At 36.8% G+C, this 17,836-nt stretch overlaps 1 protein-coding gene across 2 annotated transcripts in view; it reads right to left on the reverse strand.

The window, feature by feature from the left end:
- CNOT6 (CCR4-NOT transcription complex subunit 6) overlaps window positions 1-17,836 on the reverse strand; it is a 57,899-nt gene that overhangs the window by 6,194 nt on the left and 33,869 nt on the right. The window contains exons 3-9 of one of the 2 annotated variants that reach the window (XM_032464863.1): window positions 16,259-16,445; window positions 14,205-14,290; window positions 3,724-3,813; window positions 3,559-3,627; window positions 2,338-2,495; window positions 1,424-1,578; window positions 685-839 (exon numbers count right to left, since the gene is read on the reverse strand). In XM_032464863.1, coding sequence (XP_032320754.1) covers window positions 685-839; window positions 1,424-1,578; window positions 2,338-2,495; window positions 3,559-3,627; window positions 3,724-3,813; window positions 14,205-14,290; window positions 16,259-16,445 — 900 coding nt within the window. Of the gene's footprint in view, window positions 1-684; window positions 840-1,423; window positions 1,579-2,337; window positions 2,496-3,558; window positions 3,628-3,708; window positions 3,814-14,204; window positions 14,291-16,258; window positions 16,446-17,836 lie in introns of both variants that reach the window. The other variant, XM_032464862.1, reaches the window with a different exon arrangement.

Below are 17,836 nucleotides of genomic sequence, written 5' to 3' on the forward strand. Positions count from 1 at the left end.
AGACAGCCCATTCTATCTGGGACAGCTTGATTTTTAAATAGTTCCATCTCCTTAAAACATCTGGGCTTAGTTCAGATGTCCCAAATTGAGCCTCACAAAATTAAATCTATACCCTTTTTCTTAAGATACATTGAGGACAGTCACTAAGTTCCATCTTTCATCTTTTCTATCCTTCAGGTTAAATATCCTCATTTCCAACTGTTTCTCGGGTGTCATAAGTTTCAGTTCTTGGCATGATGGTCACTTTAAATATATTATTAAATAAAAATATATATTTTAATTTCAAATAAGTGGTCCATTTCTCCAAGACTTAAGACTTTGAAAGTAATGACTACAAGTAGGTCAAGAAGAGAAGTCAGGATACAGAATATCCCTGTTGCCAAGAAAATACAGAAGACCTTTTCTCCACCAGTTATTTTAACTAACATGTACTTCAATATTTCTTTCATGTGAAAAATTCTTGGAGAGGGAAAAAAATTTTTTTCTTCGGCTTTATGCCTTTTAAGTTTTGAAATACTTTTCTGGGCAATGCTTTCTCATATTAAGCTTTGTGGTAGAGAAAAATGGTTACGCTTTAGAAAAGATTTAAATTCTGAGTTTCTTCAGGTATTAGACAAGACATAATGTTCTGTTATCTATTAAATTTTGGAGGTCAATTTTACAGGAAGTGGAAAAGTCACTCACATGATATTTCAATCAACTCCTTTCGAAGTTCCAGCAGTACAGCAACTCCAATGTTATCTTTTGTCATGACTCTGTTCAGCATAGCTTCAGATCCTTCTGAATTTGCCATTGCTAGCTGATTAAATTCAACAGTGTGTTTCTGAACCAAAGTAAATCTAAAACAAACAAACACACAGACACAAACAAAGTTGGGAATAGCAACACCTTAGCTTTGTGGGAAGTGCAAATTTCCTAATCTTCCTTAACAGATATGATGGCATGTAAATCACAGTATGGAAAATCCTCCCCTCAACACCAAGCTGCCCATGTCCACTTAAGCTGCTCTCAGTCTGTTACAGACACAAATAACATCTTGAAAAATGTTCACAACGTAAGATAATGTAATTATCTTCTATCTAGGTTTCATGCTGAAATATTCCATCCTGTACTTTTTAAATAATTCTCTTCCAAAGTATGGGTTTAAGAATCTCTCTACGACCCTGGAGGGAATGCAACTGCAAGGCCTTCAACAACTGGAGTTAGACCAGAGCAGATACACGGAGAGATAGCAGCACTTCCAACAGGTCCTCCGAAACAATGTTATTTCTGATGAATCAAAACAAAACCCTATGAGTCAACAGTATTGTTTTCTTGAGAAATAATATAGTGCCTCATTTTCTTATTTGCCAACTAATTTCCATCCCCTTGACCCCCTCCCTGCAAATAGAGATGTTTCTTTTTGAAAAATAGGATGACTTACTTTTCTGTCTTGAAGAATATTGCACAGCCATCGACGTGTTTTCTCTCTTGTTCTGACATTGTCCTAGCTCTAGATTTAGGACTAAAGAACCCATTATAGCCACGTTCTTTCAGTTCTACCAGAAAAAAACTGTAATACTGTTCCGTTTCAACCTCCTGAAAAATTGTAAACAACAAAGTTATTTCAAAATTAGTCCTATGCATTATTTTGTACAGTTTGAGAGCTTAAAATAATCTCAAAGGACTGATCTGTAGGATGAAGAATATAGTATCTTTTTGATGTAACTTATCTGAAATCAATCAGAACACCTACTTATCATTTTACAAGTACCAGCTGACAAAGTCAATTCTTTGTTGTTGAGAAGTAAAGACTGGAAAGACATCAGCTCTATGCATGTATACTTCCTTGTATTTTAGAACTGGTGTAGAACAAGAATAGAGAGGTAGAAGTAACTCCACAGATCACAATTTCAGGCCGTAAGAAGAAACTGACTTGCTCAAGGTCATAAATTATTATGAGAGTTGGACTGAGAACCTAGTTACTGTGCACCAGGTTTAATGTTCTTTCCACTCTCATTATTCAGTTACCGCTGGTAGCAAAGCAAAATTATACCTTGACAATGCCACAATGTCAGTAACATGGTCACCCAATTCATAACAGCAAGCAGGGGCATCGGGAGAAAAAAGGTGAACATTTGGCCATCACAGCAAATGCTTAAACCCTAGCTTAACCCATTTGCTTAGTTTGGCACCACAGTGCTGCAATACAAAGCAGGCAATGAATGCTCTCAGAATTTACCAAATACAGAAGAAGTCAGTATTTTAAGAACAGCTACAGCCAGGGCTTCAGGTTTCTTGCTTTATCAATGTTGGGGCATTTGTGCAGTTTAAATAAATGCTTTCCAGCTGACCTACCTGAAGACTCACGACATCAGCGTTGCAGCTCAGGATTTCCTGGATGATGGCCTTCTTCCTGTAGTCCCAGTCCAGCGCCCACGACGGACAGTAGCCGTACAGCTGCCGGGTCGCATACTTATCACAAAGAACATTATAGCACATGACAGAAAACAAGGCTGTAGGAAAGATAGCTTTACTTATTCACACACGTGGCAGAAAAAAAACACAATTAATTTCAATAGTTTTCACTTAGATGCTAGGTTTGACTTTATTAATTCAATATATACTCACTGAAAAGCTACTAAGCGCCAGACAAGGCACAGATAAAGGCAGACAGTAAAGGAAGGGCAGACACGTGAACAAATTACAATGCAAGTGATAACGTGCTCCTGCCAGAGGCACGCACAGACGGCTCCGAAGCTACAAGACTAAGATCGTGAGCCCTTCAGCCTCTAAGAGCAGGGCTCCTCATTTCTCTGCTCCCTCCCCCACTTCACCAGCTGCTAATGGAGGATGTGGAGACCTGACAGCAGTTTTCGTATAGGCATCCTTCATTTTCTTCTACAGAGCAACTGTGACTAATTCACATGAAAAGAAAGGGGTATTATAGGGCAAATACTATTACATATATCACAAAAGTGCCCGAACTGTTTTCAAATAATTTAAAAAGGAAATTAGAGGTCATTAGTTCAATTTCTCTCTCAAAGAGGTGTTCTATCTTAAAATTTTGTATTATCAAATATATTCAGAACGTAGTAGGATCTGGAAACTTACAATATAGAAAGACTTTGGTGTATTTATTATAACTGAATTTGATCAATATTTTATAGCAGGTTTTCTCAGGGGTGGCACCACTGACATTGCGGGTAGGTAAATCTTTGCTGTGGGGTGCTGCACTGTACACTGTAGGATGCTCAGCAGCATCTCTGATCTCTAGCCACAGGATGCCAGGGCACTTCCAACAGTTGCTGACAATCAAAAAATATCTCCAGACACTGCCAAATGTCCTCTGCGGGATAAAATCACCTCTGGTTGAGAAGTACAGCTTTATAGCATACTTTCTATAGCACAGTACAGAGGCCAGGTAAACAAGAATTAAGTCTTTATTATTATCTCCAAAATCAAATCAACCTTAAAGCATTCTACTGTGACACTGCCCATCATCTAAAGCATGTTAATAATACTATTAGATTTATAATGACCAAGCAAAAATAAGATCTAAAACATTAGGCTACCAACCAGTTGGCCGTGTTCTGTCTGGTTCTTGCAGCATAATCCAAGATCTTGGTGGTGGCTGGTCTGTTGAAACTAGTTCAACAAAAAACACAAAATTAAACAATGTTCTTACAAGTCTTTATAAAAAAATAGTTTAATCAAATGACCACTTACTTCTTTTTGCAGTACCTGCCAAATTATCAAGCAAATAGTTCAGTAGCCTTCTTGTTCCATCTGGTTCCAGATAGAGATTTAATATATCATGGGTGAGTGGATTTCCTGGAAATATTTAAAACAGGTAAAATGAAACCAAAACAAGTACTAAAATACTTCAAAACCGAAAAAAATACCAAATTATCAGATCCCCTATAACAATGTATTATTAACATACCAAATTAGAGAAAATATTTTTTCAGTTTTTAATGTGAAGAGTGAAAACGATTCACACCATGTTCTATAGAGGTCTCCAAAGAATGACTGTTAATGAACTGATGTCAATCTAGAAGATACCTAGTGGTGCTCTGCATCTGAGCCTGCCTCGTCAACACTTTCATAAGGACCAAAAGCCAGCAAAACTGGTTTGGAGAAGAGTGGGAAGAAGGACTTAGACAAAGGAAAGGTGACAGCAAATATAATGACTCAGAGGATCAAAACTTAAGAATACAACAAAGTTAATAAGAAAACATCCTGATGACAAGGGAGTCTAGCACTTAGATTTTTAAAAATTCTGATGAATAATATGGGAAACATAATATGGGAACAAGACGGGAAAAGCTTGGTTTAAGATTCAGTCACTAGGGAAGGGGGAAAACTCCAGGATCACAATCCATCTGTAAATTCAATCTCTGTTTCATAAGTGCCAAAAATTAAAAGCAAATGCAATGATTTACATGTATCTGTAACTGTCTCAAATCCTCTTAAGAAGGATTTCTCAGGTACATATGAGAAATAACAGTCCCGGACACTGTTTCAAAAGCAAAGTTCCTATCCGTGCCATACAAGCGGCATACTGTTCTGGAGGCCACAGCTCCATTTTAAGAAAGACTAATAAATTCAACAGATTGAAGAAAATAATGAAAATGATGAAAGATCTTAGCCATTCCAGATTAAAAAAAAAAGATATGGGATATAAGAATGACCATAGCACAGAAAAAAAGTGTTTTCCTTTCTTCTTGTAAAAGAGTAGACTCATAGCAGAATAAGGACCAAGGGATAAGATCTACTAGGAAAGCCAGCTCAAAGCAGAAGGGTAGTAAACCTCAGAACCATTTAAGACGAAATGCCTGGGCCTGTGAGGCAGTGGAGGGCCCTCCGCTGAAAGGTGGGTCACACGGATGGAAGAATAGCTGAGCTGGCTGACTTTAAGACCCCTAGGACTCCACAGCTCTTAAAATCTGAGAACCTTAAAGGTAAAAATGTGCTCCTATAAGTGCAAAGTATATGTCTACAGGGAGGCAAGTTACAACAGAATCGTCCCCCCATATGTGCACAGTTCTTTATAGCTACCAGAATGCTGAAATTTTCATTTAGTCACAATCCTATGAGGAAGATGGTTGTAACCGGAAAGTTACTAGGACTCTTGTTAAAGACATTCTGAGAAAATGAGGTCAACTAAAAACTTCTCAGTATCAGGTAAGCGTCCCATTCTAACTAGACCTTAACTAATGCTGTCTTTTTCCTACTTTCTAGTGCGAAACATTATTTAGAGGCAACTGCTGGCTACTTATTAACTATGTGATCATCCCTTCTAAGATCTTTCTACAAAATTAAAAACCATTCTCAAACCCAAACATCTATTTTTGACTCTCTAATAAATGCACAAAGCCAAATGGTGTATTCCCCCAATATCTACTTGCTTTTTGAAATTCCTTTAAATCTAAAACTAATCTGCTCTTCGTTGCCTGGAAGAATAATATACTTAGGGTGAAGTTAACAAGTACAATACAATTCTGGAATTAAAACATGGTATCACTGAGTCCTCAGAACTAAGGAACATAACTGAATGAGAGAAGTCATTTCTGGAAAGATGGAGTAAACATCCTGCTAAATACAACTAAAACCCCGGTGATTGTGGGTAAAGAAACAAGACTCTGAAACGTGATGAGAAAGCAGAATGACCAAAGACCTCAAGACTCGAGGAACAACATAGTGGTGAACTCCCTGGGTTTACTTTTTAGCCTCATAGATCACAGTCATGAAGGTCAAGAAGCCAGCAACAGAGAAACATCAATGGGTCCAGAAAAAAATTCCAACAGAAGCCCAAGAACAAGGAAAGGGCAGTCTAACAAAACAAGACCTTCAGACAGTAATATCTCTAACGCCAGCTAAACACCATAGAGACATAAATGATGTCCTCTCTACTCATGCCGGCCAAGACCAAGCAGTGAGCTTAGACTTCCACCCTTATGAGGAAGTAAGGAGGTGCCCCAAAGCCCTAGCAGGTATTGCCAGAGACGACCAAGTAGGGAGCTGGGACTTACATCCCCTCTAGGCAGCAACGAGCTCCTCCTCCTCCATCCTAGACTTCTACCTCAAGCCACAGTAGTGAGGTGCTTCTGCCTCTCTTCTGGGGACTGGTGTCACAGGAGATGAGGAGAGTCAAGACTTTTACCATCTCCCAGCAGTAATGAAGTCACCCCAATGCAGTGACTCTTGGCACACAGGGAGCCAAAATTGCTACCTGCACCCAGTTAATCCTCAAGTGTCAACAAAGGCTAAAGGGAATCTTAACTCCAGCCTCCCTGGCCGTTAGGAGATGGTGCGCTCCATTTCCCTGCCACAGCAGTCAGAGAAAGTCAGGGGGAAGTTTAAGTAAGACCTAAAGTCTTACAACATAATATGAATATGTCCAGTTTCATGTGAAAATCACTAATCATATCAAGAACCAGGAAGATTTCAAAATGAATGAAAAAGATAATAGATTTCAACACTGAGATGACAGAAACATTAGCATCATTTGATCAAAACAGAGAAAGCACGATAAAAACGCTTCAATGAAAAATTACAAACATGCCTGAAATAAATGAAAAATAAAATTAAAAAACAGGACAATTCAATAAAGAAAAAGAAAGTTTTGGTAACAAAACATAAAAAAAACAAATGGAAATATTAAAACTGGAAAATGGAATAAATGAAATAGAAAGCTCAGTGGATGAGTTCAATAGCAGAATAGAGGGTCAGAGAAAAGAACTGGTGAACTGGAAGACAGCACAATAGGAACTACCCAATCTAAGCCACAGAAAGGAAACAGGCTGAAGAGAAAAAAACAAAACAAAACAGAAGAACAGATCTTCAGGGACCTGTGGGACCACAACAAAAAGATTTAACATATATGTCCTCAGAGTCATGGAAGCAGAGGACAAAAACACAGGGCTGAAAAAGTACTCAAAAAATGGTTGAAAACTCCCCCAGTCTGGCAAGAAACCTAAACCGATAGATTCAACAAGCTAATAAAACCCAAACTTTCTCTTTTGGAAAAAACCCAAAGAAATCTACACCAAGCAACATTATAATTAAACTTTTGAAAACTAAAGACAAAGAAAAAAATCTTGAAGGCAGCCAGAGAAAAACAACTTTATCTGTAGGGGAAAAAACAGTTTGAGTAACAGCAAACTTCTCATCACAAAGGTCAGAAGGAAGTGGCACAGAATTTTTTAAGTGCTGTAAGAAAAGAACTGTCAACCTAGAATCCTATATCCAGTGAAAACATCCTTTAGGAATGAAGGAAAAACAAAGACATTTTCAGATGACAGAGAACTAAGACAATCTGTTGCCAGCAGACCTCCCTTAAAAGAATCATTAATGAAAGTTCTCTAAATAGAAAGGAAGTGAAAACAGAAAGAAACTTAGAATATTAGGAAGGAAGAAAAGACTATGTTTTAAAAAAGGGAGGGGGGACAATTGTAATAGGCTTTCCTTCCCTTAAGTTTTCTAAGTCATGTCTGGCAGTTAAATAGGGGGGCAAATAAAGAGTCAAAAAGAGTTACAGTTATGGTTTCTATACTTTATTCAAACTGGTAAAGTAATAACACCAGAAGACTGTAATGTTATGTTTCTATACTGAAATACCTAGAGCAATCACTGAAAAAGATACACAGATAGATAATTCAAACACACTACAGACAAATTAAAATGGAAATGTAAAAAAAATGCTCAAGTAACCCAAAGGCAGGCAAGAAAAAAGAAAACAGAGAAACAAAAAACAAGGAGAATAGAAAACAAAAAATAAAATGGTAGATGTAAGCCCCAATAAATCAATAATTACAATGTAAATGGTCTAAATTACAGTGCAAATGGTCTAAATACACCAACTAAAAGACAGAGATTGGCTGAGTGATTTAAAAACATGACCCAACTATATGCTGTCCACAAGAAATTCACTTCAAATATAACAATATAAGCAGGCTAAAAGGAAAAGAACGAGAAAGATGTTGTGCAAACATTAATCAAAGGAAAGCAGGAGTGGCTAAATATCAGATAAAGTAGACGACAGAGAAAATAAAATTACCAGACTGCAAATGGCATTATGTAATTAATAGTAACAGCTCAATATCCCCAAGAAGACACAGCAATTCTAAAATATATCCACCAAACAACAAAACTGCAAAATACTTTAAGTAAAAACTGACAGAACTGAAAGGACAACAGAGAAATCCACAATTATAGTTGGAGACTTCAACAGCCCTCTCTCAAAAACTGATAGAACTAGACAAAATCCACAGCATCATCAATCTAATAGACACTAGATAAACATATTGGATTTAATCAAGGTTTATAGACCATCTATCCAATAACAGCAGAATACATATTCTTGTCCAGTGCCCCAGGGACACATACTATGACAGATCATATCCTGAGTAATAAACCAAATGTCTATAAATTTAAAAGAAGATATTATACAGAATATATTCTTCAACCACAATGAAATGATACTAAAAATCAGTAACTGAAAGACAATAAGGAAAATCTGCAAATACTTGGAAAATTCTAAATGATCCATGGGTCAAAAAGGAAGTCTAAAGGAAAATTTTAAAATGTACTGAGTTAGTGAAAATAAAACCACAACATTCAAAATCTGTTGCTGGATACAGCTAAAGTAGAGCCAAGAGGGAGATTTAGAGAATGATGAATGCATTAGAGAATAAATGAATATATTAGAAGAAAAAAGTTTCAATTCAATCATCTCAGCTCCTACCCTAGAAACCTAGGGAAAAAGAGCAAAATAAAAGCAAAAAGAAGAATAAAAATATTAAAGAGCAGAAATGAATAAAATTGAAAACAAAAAAATAGAGAAAAAAATACTTTTGTTTCTTTGAAAAGAGCAATAAAATTGACATTTACCAAGACTGATAATGAAAAAGAGAGAAGACAAAACTACCAATACCAACAATGAAATTACTACAGATCCTACAGAAATCAGAAGAGTAAGGGAATACTACAGACAGCTCTATATACATAAATTTAACATATACGAAATGGGCCACTTCCCTGAAAAACACACACCGTTACAACTTGCCCAGTAGATGATTTAAATAGCATTAGACCTAGTAAAGGAAATGAATTCATAATTTTAAAACTAACAGAAAAGAAATCCCCAACCCAGATTGTTGCACTGAAAAATTCTATTTAAAAAAGAATTAACTCAATTCTACAGAATCTCTTCCAAAAAACTGAAGGGAACACTTTCAAATTCATTTCATAAAGCTAATATTACCTTGATACCCAAACCAGGCAAAGTGAGTATAAAACAAACAAAACTGCAGACAAATATATCAATACAGAGTCAAAAATCTTTATGAAAATATTAGTATACAGATGTCAGCAATAACTAAATTATACATCATGATCAAGTGGGTTTTATTCCAGGAATGCAAGCCTGGTTCAATATTTTAAAATTAATTACCAGGCTAAAGAAGAAAAACTACATATCGCATGACATCAACTGATGCAGAACAAACATTTGACAAAATTAAACACCCACTCATGATTAAAAACTCTCAGAAAAAGAAGACTAGAGGGAAATCTCAAATAGATAGTGTCTACAAAATATCTACTGCTAACATACTCTAAAATGAAGTACGTTTCTGGGGAAAAGGAGGAATGTCTGCTCTCACAACTCTTATTCAAGGTAGTGCAACAAGTTCTAGCCAGTGTCATAAGGCAAGAAAAAAGAAAGAAAATGTATGCATATTGAAAAGAAAGAAATCAAATTGTCCCTATTTACAAGTAACCAATTTTCTACATAGAAAAAAAATTTAATTGTCAAAAAACCTACAATATAAAAAGCCATTATATTTCTGTATACTGGGAATGAATACATGGATAGCAAAGTTGAAAATATATTGTCATTTACAATCACTCCAAACAAACAGACAGATATAAATCTAATGAAACATTTACAGGACTTACATACCAAAAACTACACAACAGGGATAAAAAAAAATCTAAGATCTAAATATATGGAGAGACATAGCATGTTCATGGATTGGAAAACTACATAGTAAAAATGTCAGTTCTCCTCAATCTGATAAACAGATTTAACACAATTCTGATCAAAATCCCAGCAATATTTTTTGTAACTAAGACAGATTATTCCAAAATGTATATGGAAAGGCCAAAGAACTGTAACAGCTAAATCAATTTTGAAACAGAAGACTATAGTGGAGGAACCAGTCTATCCTATTTTAAGACTTATTACCCTGTTTCAAGTTCCAAAAACTATGTGATATTGGCAGAGGGATAGACACAGATCAATAAAAAGAAAAGAGAATCCAGAAATAGAGCCACACAGATATGTCCAACTGCCTTATGAAAAAGGTGCAAAAGCAATTTAATGGAGGACAGCCTTTTCAACAAACGGTGCTCAAGCAACTGGACATCTACGGGCAAAAAAACGAACCGGGAACTAATCCTCACTTCTTTTAACTCAAAACAGATCAGACTTAAATGTAAAACATAAAACCATAAAACTTCTCAGACAAAACACTGGAGAAAATCTTTGGTATTTAGAGCTATTCAGAGTTCTCAGGCTTGACACCAAAAGCAGGATCCATAAAAAGAAAAACTGACAAACTGGATATCATCAAAGTTTAAAACTTTTGCTACAAAAAAAATCTTATGTGATATGTGACTTATAACAAGCAATATGTATTTGGTCTTTGTCCATTGTTTCTGGCACACAACTCCTCAAACCTTGGAAATTTCCTAAGTGATGAGAGTGATAAAGATCCTCGTTTTGTTAATGAGGTAACTTCCAGACTCCACTGAAGGACGGGGCTGGTTGCCAAGAAAATCAACTACATGATCAGAGGGCTGGAACTTTCAGTCCCACCTCCCTGAGGGGATAGGCTGGAGGGTAAAGCAATCACCAACAGCCAATGATCTGATCAATCATGCCTACGGAATGAAGCCTCCATAAAAACCTAAAAGGACAGGGTTCAGAGAGCCTCTGGGTTGGTGAACATGTGGAGATTTGAGGAAAATGATGTACCTGGAAGAGGACATGGAAGCTGCGTCCTTTCCCCACACCCTGGCCTAGGCATCTCTTCCATCGGGCTATTCCTGAGTTATCCCCCTTACAGTGAACCGGTAATCTAGAGAGTACACGGGTTGCCTGAGTTCTGTGAGCCATTTGAGCAAATTCACAAACCCAAGGAGAAGGTCGCGGGAACCTCCAATCTGTAGCTGTTTGGTCAGAAAGACAAGTGACAACCTAGACTCATGACTGGCACCTGAAGGTGGAAGGGAAAGGTGTGGGGAGGGGAGTCTTGCAGGACAGAGCCTTTTACCTGTAGAATCTGATGCTATCTCTGAGCAGTGTCAGAACTGAGCTGAACTGTAGGACATCCAGCTAGTGTCCTAGAATTGTTGCTGTTGGGGGAAACCAACCCTCACCACCCTCCACCACATACACGTACTGGAATTGGGTATTAGAATCCTTTCACTCTGTTAGGTGGATGGAAAGACAAGCTACATATCAGGAGAAAATATGTGCAAATCATGTATTTGACAAAAGCCTAGTATCTAAAATATATAAAGGACCCAAAATCCAATAGTAACAAAGTAAGCAATCCAATTAGATAGGACATGGGCAAAGACACAAGAGATTATTTCACAGACAATGCTATACAGATGACAAATAAGCATACACAAAGATACTAAATATCTTTAACCATCAGGGAAATGCAAATTAAAACCACAGTGACATACCACTACACACCTATCAGGAAGGCTAAAACAAAAACAGTGACAACACCAAATGTTGATAAGGATGCAAAGAAACTGGATCACTCGTTTATTACTGGTGAAAATGTAAAATAGAATAGCCACTCTGGAAAAGTCTGGCAGTTTCTAACATTATGACCCAGCAATTGCACTGCTGGGCACTTGTACTGGGCATTCACATACTACCTGCATACAGAACATTCACAGCAGTTTCACCTGTAAGAGCCAAACACTGGAAACTGCCCAGATGTCCTTAGACAGCTGAAGGGTTAACCAGCCATGATGTATCTGTACCAAGGAACCCTGCTCATCAACATCAAGGAGCAAACACGCAACAACCCAGGTGAGTCTCCAAGAAATCAACCTGAGAGGGAAAAAAGCCTGATTCCATTTATAGATTGTTCTTGAAATAATAAAATTATAGAAATGGAGGACACATCAGTGGTGGCCAGGAGTGAAGGTGTTATCACTGGGGAGAAACTGGTAAAAGGCACATGACTTGTTCTACATTATTTCTTACAGAGTCACACGAATCTCTTAAGTATCTCAAAATAAAAAAGTGAATGAATGGACATCTAAGGTTACAGTCCTATCTTTTATTACAGAACAATTTTGAAGAACATGGAAAAACGTTTAAAAAAAAGTGAAGCAGGCTAATCCTATGTAATCAACTTTAAAGACAATGATACGAACTAATTCATGAGGCAGAAATACGTAGCTTATGAATGGATGATGTAGCAGACAGATAAGACTTCTGAACTAAGTGATACATTTTCTCTTCATTAACAGGTACCATGAGAAATCAGTGAAAGAAGTTTTCAGAGAGCAAGCACAATGTAACTCTTTCAAGTGAGAAGGGAGCACAGCATTACAGTGTAAGCTGCAAAGCTCGGGAAAATAACTCTGGATTGGTCTAAAAGAGGTGAAATCAGTGAAAAGACTGCTGTTGCAAAGAGATGTGTAACAACGTCCAACAGAGTGTCTGAGATAAACAAGTACCTGTGAAACGATGCTTCAAGAAAGAGATGTAAAAGCATAAATGTCAAACAGTAAAGCATCTTTCTGAGATGGAAAAGCAAGGGATCATGAAAAATGAAGGTGCCAAAAAAGACTGCCCTCCCATCTCCAGCATTTACTTTCAGAAGCTTTTACCCATATTAACTCAGCATGAAAATTTGTGACTAATGACCCTCACACCTCAAGTAAAGTTTGTGAATCCTTAAAGAAATGAATACAGATTAAGGTTTGTAAAATATATACTATAAGATTACAAAACCTTGAGCCAGAAGGATATAAACAGTAACTGTCTCTGGGATGAGAAAAAGACTAGAAGAGGAACAAAGAGGGCCTTAACATCCTGTAATGGTCTATTTCTTTTGCACTAAAGAACAGACACAAAAGTGACAAAATACTGTTAATTTTGATGGTCAATATACGTATACTTTGTTACATTTTATATTTTTCTGTTTTTCAAATTTAAAACAGGCAAAGAAAAACTAGCTAGACTTACCATGGAGAGACATAACAGAAAAAGAAATCTGCAGCTCACACTTCCCTGACCTTCATTTTAAGAGGCCTCAGACAGTGCAGCCCACACAGGCAGAAAAACCTCCCAAACAACCATTTATAAATATAAACTTGATGTTTGTTGAACATGGTCTTACATATACTCGGTAAATGTATTATTTGTTGTTTTCCATTTGGTTTTGTGAACAATACCATTACTTTTATGATATGAAAGGGATTTATAGAAGTAAAATCTCATTCAAGATATTCAAGAAATGAAAGTATAATTTTTGAAGACTTCGTTATGTGACTTTTTTAGTAATCAATTATAGAGCAAGCTGGGTACATCTGGAAAAATTTAGTTATTGACATATTATTAAAATGTGACTTTTAATCTTGCTGGTTTAAAAACATATCCCAGTAGTTCTTACTGGGTCAATCACGCCCCCCAAATTCTAATGTATTAATTAAGTCCTCATAAATCCTTTTTTTAAATTTTTAAATTTTTTTTAGTTTTAAAAAAATGCTTTAAAATACTGGTCTTTATTAGCGGGTCCAAGTGGATCAAAATTTTCCACTTGTTTTCTGCACTTTGTGAGAATCTCCACTTTTTGAGGTTTGAACATTTTTTAAAAAAGCTATTTACAGCATGATGAAATATAGTATGACATCAGGAATGTATCACCAGAACACAGAGGTGACTGAAACAAAGGCTAGAAAAGCAAGGCTAGGCTAGGAGCAAAAAAGAATAAAAAGACTAGTAGCAGACAACCTATAGGTGAAAGAGAGAAAAAAACCACTGGGCTGTATCTCACAAACTGATGAGCTCTGTGGAACAGTGAACCTGCAAATCCCCTGTCAAAAAGACTTCCTCTTGTGGCTTCTTTAGACTCCAAGACATACATACAAATCATAAGAAGCACAAATATGGTAAGTCATACCTTTCAGGCCTAAAGTCTGCAACTGAAACAGTTTTCCCAGCTCAAAAGGTAGAACTCGTAACAGGTTGTTATTTAAATGGAGTTCCCTGTTGATGTAAAAATTCCAAGTCAGAAGACATATTAACCTTTAACTAACAGCAAAAATCAATAATTTCTAGGATTATGAAAGCTCCTAAGAATGACCAAATTTAATATTATATTCCAGTATCTATCTAGCATATTGCTTCTCAAACCATATGAGGTCTTAAAAAAACTAAGACACAACAAAAAACCCAAACAGCCACAGACCAATACATTTGTAAGACACAGGGAAAAAAAAATGAATTACTATAAAAATGGACTGAGAAAAAAAAAAAAAGACCAACTATAAACCCCAATTCTTTCAAGGGTATTAGATTCAACAGATATAAAATCACTCTCATGTGTGTCACTGCAGGCAGGCTGATGACAGTTTGAAAATGGCACAGTCCACATACCACCCTGAGAGCAACTCTGGTTTAGCACACATGAAGGTCTACAATATGTGTTTAAGAAAGTGGCAATGATAAAACCACCTAACATGTGAACTGCTAAAAAGGGAATTTAAATGATCATACAGTACCAAATCAAAACAGCTTATGACAGCTATACAGTAAGTTTATGATTACTCTTTCTCCAAATTTACTAAATTTCACTTTAGAAACAGTGGTGGCTATAGTAACTACTGATTATTTTAATGATTTGTTTTGTACAGAAAATATAACTATGAAAGGAATACCCAGTAGGAAGAAAAACAAAGACCCAATATTAAGATACTGGCACTTTCTTACAATAAGGTTTACTTATCAATTTTTACATGTGAATGAGAACTGTTTCTATAATCCCTGGTTCTTGGAATTTAAATGAACCTTGGTTACTAACGAGTAAACCAGAGGTTGGTGAGGCCATAAACTGAACAAGAAAAACTTGTTCTAAATACTTGATTCCTGTTTATTTCCAAATATATCACATGGAAAAGGAGTTCCTTTAAGTAAACCTGGTCCAGAGGACTGACGGTATATACTCAATAATTAAGCCTAAAAAAATGTCAAAGGCTGGACCGGGAGCAATAGAGGCAGAGAAACTCTCACAAAATCCTTACTCCCTTTAACCATGTAGCAAATGATAGATGGCAGCAGAAAAGCCAGTGGAATCAAAGAAAAAAAGACAGGTAGTATGAAATGAGGCAAGGTGTTTCATTGGAATTAACATAACAGATGGAAACTGGCTTTCTATTCAACTTGGGTAGATCTCATTTATCTTATAAGACAGAGGTAATGAGAGAAACAGCAATTACCATTTATTAACACAGTATGTGTCAAGCAGGGCTGCTAGTAGTTTTTTAGTCATCATCTCCAATCTCAGCCTTGGCTGAGGAGATACTATAGCAACTTTACAGACGAAGAAACACTCGGCGAGGCTGTAAGAAGCCTGTCCCGAATTACACAGCTTGTAGATGACAGTCCGGCTTCCCACCTGAACTCCACGTGACTCCACCTCCTATCCCCCTCTAGTCCACACACCGTAGTCCTCCATCTTCAATCGCTAATTCTAGCTTCTTTCAAGTCCAGGCTTTATCACTATCATGCGTACAAACCCGGGCATGGCCAAAAAGGTTTCACTCATTAGCAATGACTTCCTGGACCCCATAGTAAGGATGGTATGGTGTCCCAGCATTTAGTGGGGAGAAAGCAGCTCAGCTGTCTGTCACACCTGAGGGCATATATAGGATAACACAAGGGCCTTCTATTTGTTTGCCCCACTCTGCCCAAAAATTTTGCTTCAAAAATAAAGTATATTACACAAAACAGCGATAAAACACATTTCAGACAACAGAGCTACTGGATTTATTATTTATTAGCTGACATTCAATTTTCCCAGAAAACTTTACAGAAAGGATATAGTTATGTTTACTTTTGTTCAAATACCATTAAATTGATAATGTTGATTCCTGACAAAATGGTGTTTTCCCCAACAGCATAACAGTACTCTGTTTCAGCGGGTGTAGCGCCATGTACCAAGCTGAACCTGCATACCTGAGTGATGCCATGTTTCCGAGTTCTGCCGGTAAACTCCGGATTTTATTACGGGACAGGTCCAGATACACCAGATTGTGAAGCTTGGCAATGTCTGAAGGAATGCGGGACAGGAAATTGTCACTTAGATACAAAGCTGTCAAGTGAGTTAGTGACCACAAAGATGAGCTTAAGCTTCTTACTTTTCCTGTAAGAAAAGAAAAAATGGGGCAAGGATTATATAGTATTCTCTATAATTTGGTCCCTGGATTAAATAACATTCAGATTTTTGATGAGTAATAATTTATTATACAAAAAACTGTGAAGAAGGGGCCAACGGGAGAAAGCTTACCTGTTCTAGAACAATTCACTGCTATGATTAAGTTATTAAGTCTCCACTTGGCAGACTAAAGAAAAACCATTTAAGGCAATACTTCAATATTTAGATTGTACTGCTATTTTTAAGAGCACAAAAGACTATCCTTTAAAGTGTCCTCAGCTATGACAAGAAAAAGTATGAATAATTTACAGCAATGATAAATCCAATATTTCAATATGAATGATTTGGACATATGCCCCCCCCAAATCAAATCTAGTGTCCCAGAGGCTGTTCAAATCTATAGTCCAGAAAAATAAGAATTCTGCCTACCGATAAAAGGTAAATGAGATATTCTAAGCTTAGCAAAGTTTTAAGACCAAAGAACCCAACTGATAATTTCATCAATAACCATGTAACTAAACAAACATGTACTGTATAATTAAAAGTAAAAATTCTTGCCCAAAAACGTATCAGGTATTAAGTCACAACTATACATAAACAAACAGCAATAGACATGGGATTCAGGAGTCAACAGCAGTAACCAGGGACAGAATAACTTCTTTCAATGCAGTATTAAATCTGTATTTTGGCACTTCTTGATAAGATGCCAATCGTTTCTAAATCCATCTAAGAATTTTCCCCATAATCTTTTTAATGGTACAAGATTATAGCCTGAGAGAGAATGAAACAAAGAGATGCAATGAAAATATACCAGTCTTTAAGAACTGATTTTCTATTGGCTGAAAAAGCAATCTTAAGACTTCTAACCCAAATGAAGTAATGGGGACCAAATTTACTATCCTACCTGAACAACTATAAACATATATAAACATATAAACATCAGGCAATATACATGAATCAACAAATCAACAAATTTCAGAGATCAGACTCCAGTGATTTCTGAAGGATGGGAAACAAACAAGGCAGGTCCTACAATTTTCTCAGCTTACTTCCTGGACAGAAGCACAGGGAGGGGATTTCAAGGTAAGCAGAGTGACTCCCCCTCTCTCAAGTTCAGGAGACAGGGCAAAGGTCCAGAGAAGCCAAGATGACTAGAATTTCCAAAGGCAGAATAGCAGAGAGATGAACAGAGAGCTCTGGAGATTTGGAGGTCCCCCTGAGGTTGTCAACTGAGTACTGATCAGCATATGCATATGAGAAATTGCCTGAGCAGACGGAAAAAACACCTGAAAGAAGTAGAAACAACAATCCCCAGGTTCACACAGAATTGAGGCTAGTATCACTCAATAAGGTAAAATTCACAGTATCGGGCAGCCAAT

Source organism: Camelus ferus, chromosome 22 (genome assembly GCF_009834535.1).
Source record: "Camelus ferus isolate YT-003-E chromosome 22, BCGSAC_Cfer_1.0, whole genome shotgun sequence".
Taxonomy (NCBI): Eukaryota; Metazoa; Chordata; class Mammalia; order Artiodactyla; family Camelidae; genus Camelus; species Camelus ferus.